This window comes from Rhineura floridana, chromosome 12 (genome assembly GCF_030035675.1).
Source record: "Rhineura floridana isolate rRhiFlo1 chromosome 12, rRhiFlo1.hap2, whole genome shotgun sequence".
Classification (NCBI taxonomy): domain Eukaryota; kingdom Metazoa; phylum Chordata; class Lepidosauria; order Squamata; family Rhineuridae; genus Rhineura; species Rhineura floridana.
Window position 1 is genome coordinate 41,392,235 of NC_084491.1, and position 23,373 is coordinate 41,415,607.

The 23,373-nt window shown below is 43.0% G+C and overlaps 1 protein-coding gene across 8 annotated transcripts; it reads left to right on the plus strand.

Moving 5' to 3' along the window:
* The first annotated feature begins 272 nt into the window (after window positions 1-272).
* HOATZ (HOATZ cilia and flagella associated protein) lies at window positions 273-23,193 on the plus strand. Of its 8 annotated transcripts, none has more exons than XM_061592392.1 (7): window positions 273-716; window positions 2,178-2,210; window positions 3,194-3,273; window positions 9,357-9,416; window positions 11,911-11,957; window positions 16,143-16,881; window positions 21,470-21,547. In XM_061592392.1, the coding sequence occupies exons 1-6, from the start codon at window positions 434-436 to the stop codon at window positions 16,144-16,146; spliced, it is 507 nt and encodes a 168-aa protein (XP_061448376.1). In that variant the 5' UTR covers window positions 273-433; the 3' UTR covers window positions 16,147-16,881; window positions 21,470-21,547. The 8 variants fall into 8 exon arrangements, with proteins under 8 accessions (XP_061448376.1, XP_061448374.1, XP_061448372.1 ...); XM_061592390.1 differs by having other exon boundaries at window positions 274-716; window positions 11,908-11,957; window positions 16,084-16,881; XM_061592391.1 differs by having other exon boundaries at window positions 275-716; window positions 11,908-11,957.
* The last annotated feature ends 180 nt before the right edge of the window (window positions 23,194-23,373 follow it).

A 23,373-nucleotide genomic window follows, 5' to 3' on the forward strand; every position in this document is an offset into this window, starting at 1 on the left:
ATTCAGTTAAAGGAGCAGAGTAGAACTCTTGAGTTCAAGGACTCCCTAGCACCGAATACTACCACCCAGTGTTTCGCACTTTGTAGCAGGAATGTTTTATGTCCTTGTTTGTGCATTTTATATACGGAATTTACAAAAAAAAAGTAAACAATCTACTGAAAATCCTATTCTGACTTGACGACCATTACTAGAGGACTTTTGGGTGGGCGGTCGGTAGGTTTTTTGGGGTGTGGGGGGTTAGTAATCCTCCCTTATCCTAAAAGGCACAGCCCACGCTACGCCTCCCGCCTCTCCACCCCGCTCCCTCTCTCTAGTCCGCGTTCCCCTTAATCCGGAGTAGAAGGCCAAGAACGTGGCGAGCGCCCCGACGGTTGCTAAGGGGCGGCAGGAGAGAGCGAGCCAGCCCGGCCTCCTCCTCCCGCTCCCGGGCGCCATGGAGCCGCCGAGGCCGGAGCCGACTCCGACGGCCGCCATAGAGTCGTCGTCGTCGCCGCTTCCCTCGGCCTCCCTGCTGGCCTTCGCGGGCTCCAGCGACCCCGACGTGGCGCTGGCCAAATCCTTCTGGAACTCGGCTACCCTCCAGCCGCCGCTCGAGTCCCGCCTGGCCCCGCGGCGGGACTCGACCAGCACCTCCGGCTCCGCGAAAGGATCCGCGAAGAGCTCCAAGCTGGACGCGCCGAGCGGCGGCGGCCTGCGCTGCGCCCACCCCGACTACAGTGAGGAGAGGCTGCCCTCGTCCCCGCCAGCTGGGGAAGGGGCGAGGCCGCCTTGGGCCCCCTCGCTCTCCTGCGGCGGAGCTTCCTTGGCGGCCCCTGGCTCCAAAGAGGGAGGGGGGAAGGTCAGGGTGCCCCGGGGCAGGTGCAAAGTGTTTTTCTCTCGCCCCCAGAAAGGGCTTGGCGTGCGTGGCCTTCCTTGGCCTTGGAACACATACTGTAGGAATGTGCCGCAGCCCTCCTGGGCGTGTGCAGAGTGCGCTTCCCTCAGGCACACTAGGAGGGAAAGGCCTCCAAAAGGCCAGCCCCTTTTTCTCCCGGTGGCCTGCCGCTGCTAGTGGTCTCCTCCAGCAAGTTTTTTCCCTGAAGAGGAGGCGTTTTCTGCAGAAACATTGGAAGCTGCTTTATACCGAGTCATTGACCTCATATTGTCATCACTGACTGGCAGCAGGGTTTCAAGGGGTGGTCTTCCCCAGCACTACCTGGAGATGCCAGGGATTAAATTTGGGATTTTTTGCATGCAAGGCAGATACTGTTGGAATATAAGGTTCAACTCCAACTTGTGGGTTGAGGCTGCATGGGGTTAAAAAGGGTAGCTAGAGAGGAGACCTCTTGGTTGCTAGGCTATACCTGTCCTTTGATCTCCTGCTGTCTCTTCCTGCTAGACTAGACTGACATGCATAGGATGTTGATCACATCTCCTTCCCTCCTTCCTTTTTCTGTCTCTTGTGAGGGAGAGCAGACATAATCCCTTTGTCTCTCCCTCTCCTCAAGCACGAGGGCAAACACTAGGCTTAGCGTTTGCATCTCCATCTTAGCTAGTTAGTTAGATATAAGACTGTTTCCTATCAAGTATGTACTTCTAGAATAAAGTAGTTATTTCTTATTTTAAAGCTTAAAGTCTCTGACTAATTTGCTACTTGCATAGTCGCCTGTGGTGTGTAAGAATTGTCTCCAGGTGACTAGACAAGGGATCTTTACAAAAACGGTGCTGTTTTTGCATATTAGCATATAGCTCACAAACACAGCTGCAAATGGTGTTGGAATTTTGTGTGTGTGCATAGGGGGTGGGACTTGTTATATATTTATTTATTATTTGATTTATATCCCGCCCCTCCTCCCAACAGGAGCCCAGGGCGGCAAACAAAATCACCAAAAGCACTTTAAAACATCATAAAAACAGACATTAAAATACATTAAAACATTAAAACTTTTTCTAAAGTTTTGAAACCTTTGTTATGGACTCCTACTGGGAAGAAGGACGGGATATAAATCAAATAATAAATAAATATACAGTAAATAAATGTTTATTTGCAAGGTTGCTTTTATGTACTGGAGCACTTGCATCGGGAGCTAATTTTCAACCTTACAAGGGGTGGGAATTTGGTGACGAGTGTGCAAAGGGGAAGGGGTGCATTAACTCTCATCATTTCAAGATGCTGAGATTCTCATTTGACTTTTTAGTGAGAAGCGCTCCTCGATCCTCAGTCAATGACAGTAAGTATAAGGTATAATTTTAGCAAGATACTGATGCAGTTTGGGAATCTGGCCAATGACAGTTGAAGGCAAACCACTGACATCAGTGAAGTTCCCCTTGAGAAGGATTCCCTTGTCTCTGATCCCAGCGCCAACTAGCAGCAGCGAATTCCACCTTAGAGGGCTGGCAGCAAAATGAGGTCAGCAAGTCCTGAGGTGCTGAGTGAATGCTTTCCCTCCTCCACACAGTACGTGGAAGGGTTCACATTTTGGGTGGTCCCCTTTATAAAAAGAAAAACCCCAAGAACCTCCCTGCAAGTAAAAAATTGCTACAGCAGGCAGAGGGCTGGGCTAGAGCCCTGATGTACTAGTTTTCTTTTTGCAGAGTTTTTACATAGGAAAGTGTTTTAAAACGGCATCTTGTCTGAAGTGGTACTGTTCGCTATTTTATTTAATGTATTTTCATACCATCTTTCTGCAAAAGTATTTACGGTAGCTATCCTGATGAATTAAAAGCGGAGAAAATGCAACAGCTGGCTGGGGCTGATGGGAGTTGTACTCAAAACAACTGGAGGTGACCAGGCTGGCAAAGGCTGCAGCAGACAGTTCCTCTTTTTTCCCTCTTTGGGCTACCTTGACTATTCACTGTTCTCACCTTGCTATATGCCTTCATTCTATCTTAGCATCATTTCCTTTGTGGTTAATCTTTGGCCGTCCAGATAGATTGAAACTAGAACTCCCATCAGCCCCAGCAAGCATGGCTGATCACAGAGTTCAGCAATGTCTGGAGGACCAAAGCTTCCCTACAGCTGGCTTGGTTACTAGAGATTACTACTCCACACAATTTTGATTTATTCAGTAACACCCTCTCTCACGGTGCAATCCTGACTATGTCTACTCAGAAGTTAAATCCTATTAAATTCAGTGGGGCTTACTCCCAGATAAGTGGGGTTAGGATTGCAGCCTCAGTACTTTTATTTTACTTAATATTTGTTTTTATTTAGGAAAAGAAGATGAAAAAAGCCTGGAAACAATTGAGTCTGAGGCTGAGGAAAGTGATGTGAAAAAAAAGTATCTTGAGAAGGTAAGATTTGTTGAGTGGGGCTTTCAGCTCTCCCCCCCCCATTAATGATGTTTGTGCTTTATATTATTTTCCAGTGGCTTTTCTGAAAGATGATTAGAGTTCAGGTAGATATTTCTATATTGTAGAGAAATCTTGCACAGACTGCGCACCTAGTTTTTAGCATCTCTGCTCTAGAAGGCTTTCTCTCTGATTATCTCTGTCAGTGAAGGAATTGAGATAATTAAATTGCATTGTAAATCAGAGAGAGGAAGACATGCAAGCACATTGGATTAGAAACATAAATTTGAAAAGAGTGAAATGGCCTTGCTTCGGCATTTGTGCTGCACCGGTGGCTGGACAGAAAAAGAAAAGAAGCTTTTATTGCTGCACCATATATAGCTGTTCTTAGGTGGTGTTCTTGGGCACCCGCAGATTCTGCAGACAGTGGTCTGGGCCCAGCAATGTGTTTTGCCAGACAGATCCCAACACCACCTAGCAACAAGCACTTTGAGGTTATGGCCAGAGCTGTACTAAATAAATACATAAATTCTGCACCTGCTCCTAGACAGTGTAAGAAAAGCTGGCTTCAGCAACCTGTATAATTTATGTGCAGATCTTATTGAGCTACTCGTCTGGCTTTGTAGATTTCAGAGCCATTGCCAACACACTTTCAAGCATATCTCTGCAGCCATAAGGGATAGAAACTTGCTTTTTAAAAAAAAGAAAGGCAAAATTCTCAGACAGTTGGATTCTAGGCTCACTAAGCACCTTCTCTCTGCTCCTGTGTGATGCTCCCAGCCCTGGTTGTGGTGTTTGTGCATTTGGGTATGATAGGAGCATTCAAAACATGCCCTCCACCAAAGTGGAATTGTATGTCATTCCTGAAAACATTTTGCATTCACTTGTGAGTAAAACTGGGGGAAAACTGCCCCCAACCATTGATTAAAATTTGGATGGTCTGCTAGGGGCTAGATAACATTGCTTTGTGAAACAGATCTTGCCTAGCCGCTGCAAGTTTACCATTACTGCTTCGCACAGTGTAAAACACAGGCTGTAACAGGGACTTGGTACAGGTGGGTGGATATTGAGTTGGGCTTAGCTTTAGGCCAGGTGTGGGGAACCTTTGTCCCTCCAGATGTTGCTGAACTACAACTCCTGTCAGCCCCTGCAAGCACGGCCAATGGCTAGGGAGCATGGGAGCTGCAGTTCAGCAGCATCCCAGGTTCAGGGGAAGACCCGTATCTCAGTGGTGGCGTATCTGCTTAGCATGCAGAAAGTCCCAGCTTCAATCCCCAGCATCTCCAGGTAGGGCTGAGAAAGATTCCTATGTGAATGGAGAGATGCTGCCAGTCAGTGTTGGCAGTACTGAACTACATGGACCAGTGGTCTGATTTGGTATAAAGCAGCTTCCTATGGGGTACCTGTACTCCAAATCCCTGTTTAGACCTCAAATTATTTTTGTGGTGTTAACTTGAAAATAATGGTGAACTTCCTCATAAAGGTTTTGGAGGAGGCAAAAAAATAAGGATTCTAAAGCTCTCAAACACATTAAGGGTGCAATCCTAAGCACATTTGTTAAAACAAGCCCCACTTGCATCCAAGTAAATGTGAAGGATTTGGGTGAAGAAGTATTGCTTTCAAACCCCAAAGTTTTGGTTCTTCAAGCGTATGGATGCTTAGGACAAGTTTGGTGGGATTCCTACGTGTCCAACGTGGACTGTGGGTTATGTGGAGTCCTCAGTGGACAAAGATGCCGTTGGTTCTAATGTAAGTCTTGCTTCTGCAAATCAAGTTTGAGCACAGAAACAAAGTTGGGCTGGGCAGAAAAACAAAAAGTAGAAGTTCTGAGTGTAGAGAAGTCTCTAGGGCTGTCAGGGGAGATATTTATAGCCAGCATTGTAGGAAATGGGGAACCAGTCTGGCAGTAAAGTTAACTAGCCCTCTGTCTATCAAGGAAAGTTCCAGGTAAGAAGATGTCAGAGGATGTAGGAGGCAAAGGCTGTTGTCTGCTCCAGAAGCATCAGTTATGCCAGTTCTAGACTTGTTGGGACCACATCATTTATGATGCTGCAGCCAATATTACGGGAAATCGACCACTGATGTATATATCTTGATGGGGAAACACCATGTTGGCTCTTTGCTAATTAACTCCTGAAGCACACTGTGGAACTAAGCATCTTTTGTCTCCTGGCTCACTGCTGCACAAATTTATTGTTAGGCTAATTAAAAAAGTGAATAGCATTACTGTAAACCAAATAACATTACAGTATTGTGCTGTGGCTTCTAGTGCTAGCCTGTAATTTGAGGCTCTATTCCTAATTTTAGTTAAATTTTAGAGGGTTTTTTTCTTTATTAAAAATGAAAAGCTTTATATCTCAGGGCTGGGAAGGAAGCCAGATTCAAGCAGGAGGGGGCTGAAAAGTCCTGAGGTTTGCAGCTGTTTCTTGCAGGCCAGCATTCCTACTTATTGCAATTAATAACCATATAATGGATTTCATCCAGTAATATCCATTAAACCTCTCTCGTAGAAATTGGATTAACAGCAGAAGTGAGCCCTATTCACCAGTTCTTCAGTTAGTTTGTTAAATATTTCTGCAACAAAAAGATGAGCTCAGGATTGTTCAGTTTTGCACGTCAGAAGTCAACAGAAAGTCTGGTTAACTTTGGCTAGAAAATTATTCTTTACAGTTTAATGATATATAATTATAATGACTTATTTTTTATTCAATGTATTAGTCAGTTGTTTAAAAAAAGAGTCTCTAGGCAACTTAATATTTTTTTAAAAAAAACATAAAGCATAACATAAAATCAGAAGAAAGATAAAGAACAAGACATTGCAATAAAACCACCCAAAATCCATAGAACAAACCTGGTAAAACAGCAGCAAAAAGCTTGGGCAGCAAAACAGATTGTCCAGCAACACATTGCTTAGCCATATGTGATGTAGTGGTTAAGGTGCTGGGCTACGACCTGGGAGACCAGGGTTCGAATCCCCACACAGCCATGAAGCTCACTGAGTGACCTTGGGCCAGTCACTGCTTCTCAGCCTCAGAGGAAGACGATGGTAAACCACCTCCGAATACCGCTTACCAGTTCAGCAAGATACCATGGCCAATGGTTTCAAAAACAATGAATTTAACTCTTTCCTTCACTGCTGTGGTCCTGATGAAAATTGCTCCCCTGTATCTGCTACTTCCATTGGGAGGAACTCCCTTGATGGTGCCTATGATTTTTCTAGAGGTCACTTCTAGTTTGTCTTTAAGTGAAATAACGTAATGTCCTGAATTCTGTTATGTAAACATGTCATTCTAAAGGGGATTGTGCAAGAATGAAAGTTTCACAAGAGCCTATTCCATGACCGACTGAAAGCCTAAGAAACTCAGTTTGATGACAGAACATCACAAGAATGAATTCATTTCCCTTTTCTTGCACTTGAGAGTTTTCCAGGCTATTTTGTTTTATCCAAATAACTCCCAGAACAAAAGATGCAACATTCTGACTCACTATATCCTTTTTCTGCTTTTGAAACACTACTGGGAGAGCAATCAAGTCTGTGTGTATCTTGCAACATACAGATCATCAGGACAGAACAGAGTTCCAGGAGACATATAAATTCCATCGTACCCAGAGCAAAACTAATTTGTTGCCTTGTAGGAGGAAGAGTAGAGATTTTTAAGAGGAGCAAATCATCTTCCATTTTCCTTTGCTTTAACCTGAGGTTTGTTCTTTGGGGTGTGGTAGCTTATACAGCCAGTGCTTGGCTTCAGACAAGTCCCCAGTGCTCTCCTTCTGTTGCTGATGATAGTGCATAGCATGTCAACCCAGTGAGTTGGATTCAGAGTGAGTTAGGTGCCCTTCATTTCCAGGGAAATCTCTGGGCCTAACAAGTCATGACTAACTTGTCCTGTTGATTTCAGGAGACTTCAGTTCAGCTTAATCTAAATTAGGGATGGGGAAGAAATTCGATCTGTTTACATTTAAAGATTAATTTATCAAATTCACACTTTTTGAAACTATATGAGAACCAAAACACAGCCACCTTTTGAAATTTGCACTTACCTGAATTTTGCAGTGCAGTTCTCCAACTAAACAGTGTTTACAAAAATGCATATATTAAGGGAACGTGTGCATAAAAATGAATATATTAGTGAAAATAACATACAGAAATGCATTATACTAGGATAAATTGCTTGCAAAAATGTGTACATTAGTCAAAATTATAGAAAAATTCTCACTAAAACGCTGAAGAATTTTCATGAGGATTTTTTTTTAAAAAAAATAGCAAATTGTCCGCAGAAATGTGGAGCACTGATTTTAAGATTGGAAAAATGAGAAGTTGACATCACTGAAATTGACAGATCCTTTTATCCCTAGTCTGAATCCAATCCATTATTTTGTAATCCTTAACAACAACCTTGACTTGGCAAGATTATATTCCTTTTATTGACAATGATGACACTAAACCACAGGTGCCAAACTGGTATATGCATCTTTGGAATGGCAGTCATACAAGGTTCAAGGTTCTTATCCAAATTCACAAAGCCCTAAACACCTTGGGCCCAATGTACCTTAAGACCAGTACCTGATTCCTTATGCTCCATCTCGATCACAGAGATCTTCTGATCGGGTACTTTTAATAGTTCCCAATGCCCCTGAGTTTCAGTTGGTCTTCACTAAGCATCAAGCCTTTAATGTGGCAGTGTGCCTTATGGAACTCTCTATTGGAGTTTCAATAGGAACTATCCCTGCCTTCTTTTAGTCTGAAAAATGCATTGTTTAGATAGGCCTTCACAGTATGAATTTCTCTTTTTAACCAACCAGTATCTACTGAAATTTCACTGATGTTTTTAATTATGTTTTTATGAATATTTTTACAGATTTTATTATATTTTGTTGTATAATGCCTTGATATACCTTATGAAACTGGAGATTATAATTATTTCAATAAATACATAAATACCACTGGTAAAACCTGAGGTTTATGCCCGCTTATTTATTTTGTTTTTGCTGTGCTTTTCGTTGTTTGTTTGTATATGTTTTTGTATTTTTATTATGATATATTGTATTTTATTTTGTTTGTTCTTCGCCCTGAGAGCTATTTCGCTAAGGGTGGTATATAAATTGAAATAATAAATAAATAAATAAATAAATGGCGAGGCAACCTAAAACGAAACAAAAACGTTGAGCATTTATTTCACAGATCTTGTACTTCGTTAGTCCCTCGCATGCATGTTTGCTCATTATTGCTCAGCAGCTGTTGTAAATGTCTTTGGATGCTTATGTTTCTATCTTACGTTAAATATCCTTTGAGATATCGAATAAGGATTTTAATTTAAAAAAAAAACACTTGTAAGGCTGGAAGCTGAGGTAGACAGTGTGTTCGTGATTTGACTAAGGCTAGTTTGTGAATTCATAGCAGAGGAGAGATTTGAACTGGGGGCTTCTGGATTTATAGCTCATTGTTTAAGTCAATACACCAGTTCTCTATCAGGTGTGCATCTGGGTGAGTCTAAGGCAGGGGGATCGCCAGTACTCAGTTGGCACTCCCATCAGTCATTCATTCATTGGCGATTGCTCGTGGCCGAGTAAGGTTGTCTTCCAAGATAATTTGGTGCATGAATTTGTTTTATGTGGGGAGATCGACGCACAACGATCAACACACAATCTTGACGGAAAAAGGCTCTGATCCAATGGCATGGGTACCATGGCGATTGGAAGTCTTATCTGCTGCAGCCTTCATCCGCCTTCACAGCTGTTGCAACATACACATTGTTATCCTCCACCTGTTCTACCATTGAGGAATTTCTTGGATCGTTCTTTGTCTGGTTCCTCTCCCTTGAACTTACCACCATGGGTGACCCTGCTGGGAGTACATGACTCCCGACGGTATCGCTCACAGGGTTCATTGGAACCCGCAAGCCCATTCGCCACTACATGGTGACAGTCCATCGAGTGTATGATGTGCAGAATTGGAACACTGTCCATGCAAACATTTCTTGCCTCTCCAGGCCTCTTTACTACACCTCCAAGTTGAACGAGGCTGTGTGGGAAAGTCTCAGATTTGTTTCTCTGTACTTTATTATTGCAAACTTGTTTTCTTGCAGGGCAAGAAGAGAGAAGAAATAATAGCATTACTGAGGAAGCAAAGGGAAGAGAGGATTGCGGTGAGATGGAGCATTATTCATTTCCTAACACCTCTCTCTTGAGGGCAAATGTTTTGGGCCTGAATTTTTTTTTCATGCCATAGTATGAAATATATAACAAGAAATGGTTCATATTTAATGTGCCAGTAGTGATAACAGTATTTTTTCCCCATTGGTGCCTACAGTGTGATAGATACCTGCACAGAGTATCCCATAGGAGGTGTCTGGTTGTCCACTGTGAGAACAGGATGCTGGACTAGATGAGCCATTGGCCTGATCCAGCTACAGGGCTCTTCTTAGGTTCTTATTCATCAAACGCTCCTTGGATGGCTTTAAAGGGGGGTTAGAGGAGAAGGCTGTCTGTGGCTACTAGCCACAACATCTATGTTGTACCTCCATTGTCAGAGGCAGTATGCCTCTTAATTCCAGTAGCTGGGAATCAGAAGTGGGAAGTGCACTGTTGTGTTCAGGTCCTGCTTGCGGGCTTCCCATTCAGGCATTTGGTTAGCTACTGTGAGAACAGAGTGCTGGACCAGGTGGGCCACTGCCCTAATCCAACAGGGCACTACTTATGTTCATACCACACCGGGGGGGGGGCAAGTGAGCAGTGGTACAACTAGGGCTGGACCTCAGGACCCAAAGCCAGGGGCCCTCCAAATGACACCCCAGGGAGTGGCAGATGATGCGTGGGACAGAGACATACAGACCCTGCATCAGCACAGGAGCCCACCAGAGTTCGTGCTGGTCATTGCAGCACTCTTCTTATTTTTAAAAAAACCTTTTTTATAATTGCTGGGTGGCCAGTGGCCAGGCATGTAAATGATTACTGATGCCCATTTTATTATCTTTGCTTGTAAAATATATTACCTTTTTCAACAATAAAATTGTGCTCATTATCAGGGAAGCAGAAGCAAACTCCATTTTATTCCTATAGTCGTGGATAGCCCTATGATGGAAGTGAATTTAAAATGTGAAACTGCATGTTCTCACACTGTTCCTTTTTTAAAAAAAAATCAGAGTTGGTAAACTGGGTTGTATCCAGCTTAAGTCCTATCCAGAGACCCACTGACATGAATGACTCAAAGTTAGTCTTGTCTATTAACTTCAGTGGGTCTGCCCTGAGCATGGCTGACTTTGGGCACAATCCTTTTTGTTTATTTGTTATGCTCTCATATACTAGGAACACTGAAGCATGACATGGTGGAAGAAATGTTAACTGTGTGCTTTCGAACTGAAATAATGCCATGGCAAGGGATGGGATCCTTTGGCATTCCATCAGCCTAACAGGCCAATATCGATTCAAGTTCATTTCTTGCCTGCTAGCTGCCTCTTTTACTAAATCCCTTTTTTCCCCTCACAAAAAAATATTGATGTCTATATTTTGAAAGGAGATATTGATAAAATTATCATTCTTAATATCCGTATTTTAGAGGTGGATCCCCCCCCCAAAAAATCTGTTTTTAAAAATAGCCGTGGAATATCACTACATAAAAATCTGAACCGCAACTATGGAAAATGAGCAAATTAATGGAAAATTCGGTAGCCAATCCAAATTGGGCGGAATTCTAGAATATCTCTAACAACAGCCACCTAAAGTGGGGGGTGAGGAACATAAGATTATTCAGTACACCATGGTGCAACACTCATTCCAAAACAGAAGTGGGCTCTAGCCCTGGAAAGCTTGTGTTGGCCTTTAAGGTGCCACAAGGCTCTTTATGATGTTTTGGAATAGATGAGGCTGACGCCCTGGACTCCTCCAGGAGGAAGGGTGGGATACAAATTGAATAAACAATTATAATGATATTCTGATCCACAGGAGGCTTTGTGGAATAATTGGTTTTGAGGAGTTATTTAAAAGAGATGGCTTGGTGGACATCTTGGCTGCCCAAGTCATGGGACTTTATTCACTGCTGGTCCTAGGCTATGTGCACACAAGTTCCTTAAAAAGCAGGAAGACCAGTGGTTTGAAACTAATCTGGGCCAGCTGTACACATCTTTATTGTTTGATTGGAATACACCCAGCCCCACAGCTGATGTCAGACATTTTAGGACCGTGCGCAACAAAGCGTTTGCATTGGACACACTTGGGAGTTGCAACAGGTTGATTAACCAAACAGTTCTGAAGTCTGCGTGAAGCTGGCTTGAACGGAAAACGCATCCAATCTCAAAAATCGCAGGTTTTGGAGTGAAAGGGGGCAGAGTTTTACTGGCGTCATGTGTCCCACACAAAGATGGAGACGTGCTGAAACCAGCATAACTGCAAGTTATAATGCAAGTTTGTAACTGCTGAAACCATAAGCCCTACTTAGAGTAGAGCCATTGAAGTTAATGGGCATGTCTGCTCTGAGTAAGACTCAGTTGCATATACCCATAAGGAGCCAGATGGGAACAGGTGTAAACACCTGCCTGGATTGGAGGAATCCGAAATGAAGAATAAGGATATATGAGGGTGAGAGTAGCTTAAAAGCAGCCAGGGAGTCTTTTCAAAGTAACCTCTCTGTTTATTTCTCAGAAGGAGTTGGTGTCTCATCCGCATAAGCCAAAGGCCAAACCTCAAGAAAGGTAACGTTAACAATAAGAATTGCCCCACACTTGTTGCTTTAATTCCTTGTTCGTCCATAATAATTTTTGTACTTTTGAAAATGTGAAATGTTTACAGTTTTCTTTGCACCCTTGCAACTATTGCATATTTCAAGGTACAACAAACTAATGGTGGTAAAGCCTGGAGTTTGGGTGGAAGTAAATATTCCAAATAGATACATAAATAAATCAGTAAACATAATTAGCATAGAGAACAGGCTTACTGTTTCTGGTAGATCTGGTGACTGAGTGCTGGTGAGGTCTGGGTAGACTTGGCCTTGGATAAACATGTGTTTCTGGTCTATCCCACTATTGTTTCTCAGTGGGTAGATCTGCTGACTACTGTCTTTCCACTTACTGGTGAAAACCTGGTTTTTTTCTCCTAGCTCTACCTCCTTCAGCCCTTAATTAATTGCACTGCTGCTATAGTAAATTTCACACACACCACATTTCCCCAGGAAGAAATTCAACATGGCAGAATAACAACATTGGACTACACTTCATGTTTGTCATATACAGTAATACCTCCGTTAACAAAACAGATGCGTTCCTGGACATTTATTTATTTATTACATTTATAACCCTCCTTTCTTTCCTTGCTAGAAACCCAAGGTGGCTTACATACGGTTCCCTGGCAGTCTCCCATCCAAGCACTGGCCAGACCTGACCCTGCTTAGCTTCAGCAGGGTGCTGGCCTCGTGTGCCTTCAGACCATAGCCTGGGACATGACTTCTTTAACAGAAAGTTTGGTACCAGCAGTAGGAATAACATGGAAAGAATAGAGATAGGTCCCTACACCCACTCATAGATGGCAAGGGCAGCTTCAACAAGGATTTTAAAGGGTGCCTATCAGACACCCACCCACTCCCACTCCTTCTCCCTTCCAGCTTTCTCCTCTGAATCATATTGGATCCTTCCCTCCCAGCCCTGGGAGAAAGCAAGAGATCTCTTTAATGCAAAGCAAACACAGGCTTGTCAGTTTATTGACAGCAAAGCCAAGACACAGGCTGGTCAGTTTCACTGTAAAGCAGAGGCACAGGCTTGAAAGTTTATCCATAGCAAAGCTGGTCAGTTTCACCTTTTAAAAAGCCTTCCTTGAAAGGAGCTTTCTTCCTGGAAGATTGGTTAACTGAGGTATTACTGTACTACACTAACTCCCCACTCCCTACAGAAAATGGGTATAACTACACTGGGTTACTTTGTTGAGCTACTGTGACCCACGCTTCCTCAACCACAGCCTTGCCCCTGCCAATATGGATATAATAACAGTGGACTTGATCTGCATCCGCAGGGTAATCTTTAAAATGTATATAAATGTAGGGGGTGGGTGGGGGACATAATACGTTTTTGTAGAAATGAGTCCTGAATTAGAAAGATTATTTATTTATTTGTTTGTTTGTTTGTTTCATTTTTAGACCGCCCATAGCTAGTAGCTCTCTGGGCGGTGTACAAAACAATTATGAGCTCATGCCTTTGCTGCTATCTTTTGTTTTAGGGTTGAGATGCTATTCCCGTTACATCTGCACTAAACTCCTGTTTCTATAGGGCAGCAATCACTTCTCCACCAGGAAAGACAGAAACAAGGAAACCAAGAAGTTCCTTGTGTAAATAATGGGTGTTTCACTCTAGCCTTCTCTTTGTTTAATTGACTAGATCTGCTTTCCTAAATGTCATTCATTGGCTGCAAACACTGAAAGATGGGATCAGGCTAGTCTCTCACTAAACAAATTAGAATAGTGCCTGTAGGGTTTGTTTCATATCTTGGGCTCCGTGAGTGCTAGAGGCTAACTTTTTAAAAAATAAATAAGTGAAAGATGGGAATGTGAGATTATTGCTCATCCAGTGGGGCAGCTGCTCCTCCTTACCTGTCCACCGCACTCTGTAGATGCCTGTGTCTGCATAGCTACTTGTGCTTCAGGCTGTTTCCACTTGATGTGAGGTGGCCCTTAGCCACAGACTCTTTAAGGTGGCCTTGGCTTCTTATCTGTAAAATTGAGAACTACATCACAAGGGTGTTGTGAGGTCAAATGGGACACACATTTCAAAAGTTAAATCTGGGTCCAGTTTGACTTTGTGCCATGCTGAACAGTTGCCTCTCCATCATTTGAGTGTGACCTCATGAATGATTCAGATGCTGCTGACACACACACACACACAGTGAGCAAGCATTTGTAACAACATTGTCAACAGTGCCAGGGAGACTCAAGAATATCTTGGGTATGCAAGTTTTTTTTAAAAGAGTCTTCTGTAGGGGAAGACCAAGGTCTGTGCATAAGCGCTACCCTGGAACTTCGATAGCACAAGAACCAAATAAGATATGTCCCTCAGTGTGTCCTGCCTTCAGCCTCAGCCGCTGGTGGCTCCATGTCAGTGGAGCAGTGGAATCCGCTCCGGGTTTTAGTCTGAACTTTCAATGAGCTGTCCAAGGTGCTTTCCACTGCCCCACTGACATGGAGCCACCATCCGCCACTGGCCTTAGCCCCAGTGAGGAGAAGGAAATTGGCATCAAGGTGTATATACCTCCACATTCTCTCCAGTCCTGTTAGGTCTGCCCCCTTTGCCACTTAAATAATCCTTTCCCTGATTCAATTTCCTCCCCCACCTCCCTCCACTCCCTTTGTCATTTGAAAACTAAAAGGAAAATAGCGGTCTTTATAGCAAAATGAAATTATTTTCTCCAACACTGACTGAAAAATGTAAAACCTGACAGCATAAGCCACTAGCAGGCTTTATTAATGATTATTGGCAGGGCTTAAATTGAGCATTGGAGGAGGAAAATAAAGTCATAAGAAATTAAAAGCCACATCTCTTAAAAACTACCTCTCTAGAAGAGCTGACTTGGCATCTCACGCTCCTTCACTCAGCAAATTCTTCCTTTTTAATGTGTCAATAGACAGCATTTTTCTCAGGCAGGGCAACTTATGACCCAGGAGGAAAGTGGGATTCAAACCCCACCTTGTTACGGTTTTTGTAATGAGTTAGGGGTTAGACTAAATGGGGTTTTGGAGTCCCAATCCTGTGATGTACATAGCCTTAAGACTGAATAATACAGAAAAAGTGACTGCTAAAATGGTCAGTCCAGTTTCCTTCCAGCCAGGTCTGTTAAATAACTTTGTAATATAAGCTAGGGCAATGGGTTGTCACAGAAATGAAAAGCTGGAGACCCTTCTGGAAGGTGAGCAGAAGGAGGCAGGTCTTCCCCCCATCCCTTGGCCAGAGGTGTTGTCAGCAAGGTGTCTGCGACTGTTACACACTCCCCCATTTAGTCTGCAATGCATCCAGCGTGCTCCCACCCCTGGTTTGGGAAGCAATGTACACCCAGCGTTAGCCACAATTCATATGTAACCTGTATTTATCCTGTCATTTCTTATGAAATAGTGAAAGTTCAATGTCCTCGTTGTCAACATTAAATTTACATAAATCTTCTGTTGTCATTACTTTAGTCATCTTGACGTTCAGCTGTAATCCTGCTTTTGTGCTTTCCTCTTTAACTTTCATCAGCATTCGTTTCAAATCATTACTGGTTTCTGCTAGTAGTATGGTATCGTCTGCATATCTTAAATTATTGATATTTCTCCCTCCAGTTTTCACACCTCCTTCATCATGGTCCAATCCCGCTTTCCGTGTGATATGTTCTGCATATAGATTAAATAATACCCTACCCTATACATAGGCGTAAAAACTGTAAATAAACTATATCGCAGAAAACATGAGCAGCTACTAGTGACCTTCTTGCCAAAGAAACCAAACCCATGTTATGCATTGGGGCCCGAGAGATCCACCTAGAGATTGGTGTGCAGGGTGCACATATTTAAGCCCTTTTTAAAAAGTTGGCATTCCTTCTGCCCTAAGTTAGTGGGCAGATCTATTGAACACATTTATTTATACAAACTCACTTGGACTGCTATCCTGTGCACTATGGAGTAAACCTCCATAATTTTTCACTGTTAAAACCTTCTTCAGTATTGGTGGTCTGAGCGACAACAGTATTTCAATAGGGTTCCTCCCTCTCCATGGCGTTTTCTGGTACCTATCACTGAGAAATGCCATGACAACTCCAGTTTCTTAAATGCCTCGGATATGTGCTTGTGGCTTTTTTTTTCTGCAGTGGTTCCTGTGAGAAATGATGGCTGGGATGGATAATAGAAAATGCCTTATTTGTTCCAGCTGACTTTCTTGGAGTTCATCAAATGCTTTACAACCCTCTCCTCCTGCAAGACATTCGTCTAAGATCAATCTCTCCCACAGCCTGTATCCATTTCAATGGTGCTTCTGCTTCGGATCCCAAGTCCCTCCAATGAAATGATCTGAAATAATTCATTCAGCTTGCTTGTTCTTCCTCTTTCTCTCTCCCCCCGGCCTGCTAATCCAGTTTTCCATCCAACATGGCTTCCTTACTATGTGCTCCTCACTGGAACAGGATCTCCCAGATAGAGATTTTAATCCTATCAGTGCATGCTAGGAAGTTTGCTAACATTGTCAGCACAGTGACTAAAGAAGAGTCAGAGCAAGATTCTGGCACGTGGTACCTAAACAAATAAACCATTCTTTGGATCCATCCCATTACTAAAGTGTTTGGGGCCCTACTCCCATGCCTGTCATGGAGACAAAATGGATTGGATTTCCTTGTTCAAAACCCCTCTGTGCAATTTTCAGTGATCCATAGGCTGATGACTCTTTCCTCTTTGTTCTGTCTGGTCATTCTTCATAGATTTAGCTACATCATTTAGCTACATCCTCAAGCTAAATATAGCAGAGACTGAACAGTTCACTTCCTGTTAAGCCCTTTCCCTCCCTTTCACCACTCACAGAAACAGCCTTCCTTTCTGTTTATCACTGTAGCTCACACCAAGGCAAGGCATAAGTTTGCTGCATCCATGGCTGCATACACACGCCATGAATTTATGTAAGCTCTTGAAAGCTTTTTAAAAAATGTTTTTAAAGATGCTCTGTTTTAATGTATTTTAAAGTCTGTTTTTATGATGTTTTAAAGTGTTTTTAGTGCTTTTGTTTGCCGCCCTGGGCTCCTGGTGGGAGGAAGGGTGGGATATAAATCAAATAATAAATAAAATAAATAAGTTGCCTTGAGCATAGATTACTATGAAAAAGCAGCATACAATTAAATGATGACTATGACTTCTCCCAGAGAATTCTGGGAACTGTGGTTTGTGAAAGGGTGCTGGGCATTGTAAGTCTGTGACGGGTAAGCTACACTTCCCAATATTCTTTGGGGGAAGCCATGTGCTTTACATGTATGGTTTGTATGCAGCCCATGTGTCTGAGGTCTCACAGTGATTGGAAGTGGCATCACCCCCAGGATGTGTGAGGTGCAGATGGCCAGTGTTCTGATTCAGCAAGCAGGACCCCCTCAAGCGTGTCTGTCCAGAAGCTCCCCAGCTCTTTCCACCTTGCATAACACCTGTGCCTTCTGCAAACAGTGAATCCTTTGAATTTGCAGGACATTCTGAAATTAGAATTAGGAGTGAGCAGTGAAGTGGCCAAGTTTGCTGACGACACTAAATTGTTCAGGATTGTTAAAACAAAAAGGGATTGTGAAGAGCTCCAAAAAGATCTCTCCAAACTGAGTGAATGGGTGGAAAAATGGCAAATGCAATTCAATATAAACAAGTGTAAAATTATGCATATTGGAGCAAAAAATCTGAATTTCACATATACGCTCATGGGGTCTGAACTGGCGGTGACCCGACCAGGAGAGAGACCTCGGGGTTGTAGTGGACAGCACGATGAAAATGTCGACCCAGTGTGCGGCAGCTGTGAAAAAGGCAAATTCCATGCTAGCGATAATTAGGAAAGGTATTGAAAATAAAACAGCCGATATCATAATGCAGTTGTATAAATCTATGGTGCGGCCACATTTGGAATACTGTGTACAGTTCTGGTCGCCTCATCTCAAAAAGGATATTATAGAGTTGGAAAAGGTTCAGAAGAGGGCAACCAGAATGATCAAGGGGATGGAGCGACTCCCTTACGAGGAAAGGTTGCAGCATTTGGGGCTTTTTAGTTTAGAGAAAAGGCGGGTCAGAGGAGACATGATAGAAGTGTATAAAATTATGCATGGCATTGAGAAAGTGGATAGAGAAAAGTTCTTCTCCCTCTCTCATAATACTAGAACTCGTGGACATTCAAAGAAGCTGAATGTTGGAAGATTCAGGACAGACAAAAGGAAGTACTTCTTTACTCAGCGCATAGTTAAACTATGGAATTTGCTCCCACAAGATGCAGTAATGGCCACCAGCTTCGACGGCTTTAAAAGAAGATTAGACAAATTCATGGAGGACAGGGCTATCAATGGCTACTAGCCGTGATGGCTGTGCTGTGCCACCCTAGTCAGAGGCAGCATGCTTCTGAAAACCAGTTGCCGGAAGCCCCAGGAGGGGAGAGTGTTCTTGCACTCGGGTCCTGCTTGCGGGCTTCCCCCAGGCACCTGGTTGGCCACTGTGAGAACAGGATGCTGGACTAGATGGGCCACTGGCCTGATCCAGTAGGCTCTTCTTATGTTCTTAAACCCTCCTGTCTTCAACTTTGGCTTTTTTCACTTTGGAGGGGGCAAAAGTGTACTTTTGATTGACGATGGACAGTGGGGCCTAGGAGGCAATGCCTGGATACCTTTGTGCATAAGTATTTTTGAGGATTTCAGCCACTCTTGACAGTACAACAATCATATTTTGTGGACAAGCTAAAGCTGGAACCACATTGCTGACTTTGTATATATAACACTTTGCAGCATTTACCTGTGTGTAAGTTACTTTGATCCTGAAATACTTGCCATTTGTCCTGTTGTTACACTCAAGAGGTTCTGCATATTCCCCCATCCCTGAGATTCTTACATAGTACACTGGTCTTCAACACTGACATGCACTGACAGGCACGGCCTAACCTAAGATGGGTTGCAAAAACAACAATACAAATTATATAGTATAAAATTTAAGTCACCAAATGCATGTTTGGGCAAAAGTCCTTGGTCTGGGGACTATTAGTTTTACTTAGCAGAAGCTTTATGGTACAAAGACATTGCTTACCTCTTGGTACAGCAACCCAGGAGTAAAGCATAACAGGTGTAATCCAGAGAAGGCTGGCCACCTTTCAAGTTCAAATCACTGGAACTGGGTTCCATGGTTAAGGACTTCTTTACCACTTATTTTAGTGGTATTTAAACACACAACCTTCCCCCAGGGAGAGCCAGTGTGGTGTAGTGGTTAAGGTGTTGGGCTACGACCTGGGAGACCAGGGTTCGAATCCCCACACAGCCATGAAGCTCACTGGGTGACCTTGGGCCAGTCATTGCCTCTCAGCCTCATGAAAACCCTATTAATAGGGTCACCATAAGTCGGAATCGACTTGAAGGCAGTACATTTACATTTTAAACCTCACCCCACCCCACCCCTTTTCAGGACAGTGCCATTGTCTGTACATCCATTTCATTCACCTCCTTAAACTATAGTCAGCCCCGAAACGCACCATCCGAAATGATTATCTAGATCCATTTCAATCGGGTTTCAGGCCCGGTTTTGGCACAGAGACGGCCTTGGTCGCCCTATATGATGACCTTTGTCGGGAGAAAGACAGGGGGAGTGTAACTCTGTTGATTCTCCTTGATCTCTCAGCGGCTTTTGATACCGTTGACCATGGTATCCTGGGGAGACTCGCTGATCTGGGAGTTGGAGGTACTGCGTGGCAGTGGTTCTACTCCTACTTGGCGGGTCACCTCCAGAAGGTAGTGCTAGGGGAGTTTTGCTCGGCGCCCTGGGCCCTCCAATATGGAGTTCCACAGGGGTCAGTACTATCCCCCATGCTTTTTAACATCTACATGAAGCCACTGGGTGCGGTCATCAGGAGTTTTGGAGTGCGTTGCCACCAGTATGCTGATGACACGCAGCTCTACTTCTCCTGTTCATCTTTTTCAGGTGAGGCTGTCAAGGTGCTGAACCGATGCCTGGCTGCGGTAATGGACTGGATGAGAGTGAATAAATTGAAGCTCAATCCAGATAAGACTAAGATGCTGTTAGTGGGTGGTTCTCCTGACCAGATGGTAGATGTTCATCCTGTCCTGGACGGGGTTGCACTCCCCCTGAAGGAGCAGGTTCGTAGTTTGGGAGTTCTTTTAGAACCATGCCTGTCACTAGAGGCACAGGTAGCCTCGGTGGCACGGAATGCATTCTATCCACTTCGGTTGGTGGCCCAACTACGTTCCTATCTGGACAGGGAAAACCTTGCTTCGGTTGTCCATGCACTGGTAACCTCTAAATTGGGCTACTGCAATGCACTCTACGTGGGGCTGCCTTTGAAGACGGTTCGGAAGCTGCAGCTTGTGCAAAATGCAGCGGCCAGACTGTTAACAGGGACTCAGAGATTCGAGCATATAACACCGATTCTGGCCCACTTGCACTGGCTGCCTATATGCTTCCGAGCTCAATTCAGGGTCCTGGTTTTGACTTATAAAGCCTTACACGGCTTGGGACCACAATACCTGATGGAACGCCTCTCCCGATATGAACCTACCCGTACACTGCGTTCAACATCAAAGGCCCTCCTTCGGGGGCCTACCCAGAGAGAAGTCCGGAAGGTGACAACAAGAAAACGGGCTTTCTCTGTGGTGGCCCCCGAACTATGGAATTCTCTCCCTGATGAGGTACGCCTGGCGCCAACATTGTTATCTTTTCGGCGCCAGGTGAAAACCTTCCTGTTCTCCCAGGCATTTTAATATATATAATTTTAAATATTGTAGCAATTTAATATTTACATCTTAACATCTTAATATTCAATCGATTTAATGCATTTTACATTTAATATTTTAGTACTGAGTTTTGTAGTTGTTTATATGTTTAATTATGTTTAGGTATTTTTGGTATAATTTTTAAGTTTAATATATGTTTTTAAATTGTATATTGGATGTTATATGTTGTGAACTGCCCAGAGAGCTTCGGCTGTGGGGCGGTATAGAAATATAATAAATAAATAATAAATAAATAAATAATAATCCACTGGGACACTCTGTGCACAGTCCCCATTGAGATGAATGGGAGCAGCATAAGGGCCCAGTAGGACTTGGTCCAGTTTCCTATGGGTTGAGCCCAAAGTTAATGGGACTAACAAAGAATGTAATGAAACTACGGATTCCAGCTCCCACAAGGTGCTGCGGTGACCACCAGGTTGGATGGCTTTAAAGAGACATTCACGAAGGATCAGGCTATCGATAGCTACTCACCATGATGGCAATGTACTGCCTCCAGTATGGGGGGCAGTATACCTCTGTATACCAGTTGCTGGGAATCACAAGTGGCAAGAGCACTGTTGGGCTTAGGTCCTGCTTGGTGGCTTCCCAAAGAGGGATCTGTTTGGCCACTGAAAGAAGAGGATGCTGGACTAGATGGGCCCTTTGTCTCATCCAGCACCAGACTCTTTTTATGTTCTTCTTAATTAGCATTGATAGTCACTAAATTTTACTCTTAGTGTATTTTCTCATTTGGTTTCAGCATGCTTAAAAAAACACCAGAATCTGACCTTGACGATCAAGAAAGTGTGAAGGCATTACCTTGAACATTTTCATCAGCATGAACAACTTGGAGAGAGAAGTGTTTGTCCCTTGAGAAATCCTGACCTGTTCTTCATCATGTTCTATCTACCCTGGGCTCTTGTCTAGGCCTTGTGGGATTTCCTGGCCGGCTTTCTTCCTAGAGATCTAGACAGGAGTGCCCTCTGACAAAAGCTAATGAATTCTTCAATTTGGCTGGTAAACTACTTCGCCTGTCATGCCAAACAACAAGGCATGGTAAGGAATGTTGAACACAATAAACTGGTTTTGGAGCACCAGCCTTTATTACGCATGTTGAAAAGTTATTCAGTGTTCTTAGGAATGATATTTCTGTCCTGTTCTTGTTCTGTGCCTTGTCCTCCAAGAATAAAGCCCAGAGGTGATGGTTCTCTGTGACAAAAATGATGATCAGGAACCAGTACTTTACATTTTTAAGAAAATACCTCTTCACAGAAACATGTCCACTGAATCAAATTAAATGCTCCAGTTTCCAAATGTTAGGTTTAATTTATATCCTATTGTATTACGTCTCTGAGGTTGCGATCCTGTGCACACTTCCTGGGAAATAAGCTCTGTTTAACTCAATGGGGCTTACTTCTGAGTAAACACACATAGAATTTCATTGCATATTAAGTAGCTTGCTCTTTATGATAGCAGAAAAAAGCCTAGTAAATTTTGCCTAGGCTCCCTGTTTCAATAGTATTTCTCTGGCCTTCTGGCATTAATGCATGGAAATAAATCTGCAAGAGCTGAATCCACCATGTGGTTCCCAGTGTGCAGGAAAATGACACTCTGTGTTGTGGGGAAGGGTGCTTTTGTTCTGTGTTTCTTTAAAAGCTTGGCTTTAACAATAATTTACAAAGCCATATACAGCTTATGACCAGGATACTTGAAAGATCATCTTACCCTATACCCAGTCGATCACTGTGCTGTGCAGGTGAGGGCCTCCTGCAGATACCATCTTATCAGGAGATCTATTCCACACAACATAGGAAATGGACCTTTAGCGTAGTGGCACCTACCCTTTGGAATTCCCTCCCCTTAAATATTAGACTGGCGCCATCTCTGTGATATTTTTGGCGTCTACTGAAGACCTTCTTTCAACAAGCCTTTTAAGTAGAGACCTTATCCCAGTCTGCGTCTGTGTTGGAATTAGTTTTTAAGATTTTTTAAAAGATTTTTTTAAAAAAACATTCTTAAAGATGTTTTAACATTTTTTTAAAGATATTTTGTTGTAATTTATTTTAAAGTCTGTTTTTAAGATGTTTTAAAGTGTTTTTAGTGTTTTTGTTTGCGGTCCTGGGCTCCTACTGAGAGGAAGGCAGGATATACATTTAATAAATATTTTACACTCTGAAAAAGAGGGAAATATTATGAAGAGTACAACTGTGCAGATATTGAAGGAGAAACTTTTTTCTGTCATTTACAAAGGGTTTTGAATGCTGTAAATGTGTACAATTCTCATCTTTCATTATCCTTTGCAGGTCATAGATGGGGAACTGAGGCTGAGTATTTGCTTTGCAGAGGCTGCTTAGAAGATAACATTATTTTTTGCCTCTCCACATTAGTTAAAAGGAAGCACTGCATAATGCTTTTTCCACCCAACACTGAAGTATCTAATCTGCTAAGATCTATTATAAGGTCTGTATTAATGTGACAAGTTTACATTTTTCTATGTCATGCTTGATTAAAAAGAAAAAGTAATGCGCCTTGCGATATCCAATCCTTTTGCTCAGTTAAAATCAGCACCTAGGAAATTGCTGATGCTTCTTCCAGAGAATGTGTGGCTGTATTTTAATGTTAGCTCTTTGGAGCCATTACGCTGCAGCCTTCCAAGAAATGTCT

Bases quoted from the DNA above. Each gene is read 5' to 3' on its own strand.
- HOATZ (XM_061592385.1), top strand. From the start codon at position 434: ATGGAGCCGCCGAGGCCGGAGCCGACTCCGACGGCCGCCATAGAGTCG. The intron at 9,417-11,907 runs GTGAGATGGAGC...TTTATTTCTCAG, and splicing joins AAAGGGAAGAGAGGATTGCG to AAGGAGTTGGTGTCTCATCC. The intron at 11,958-21,469 runs GTAACGTTAACA...ATTTGGTTTCAG, and splicing joins AAGGCCAAACCTCAAGAAAG to CATGCTTAAAAAAACACCAG.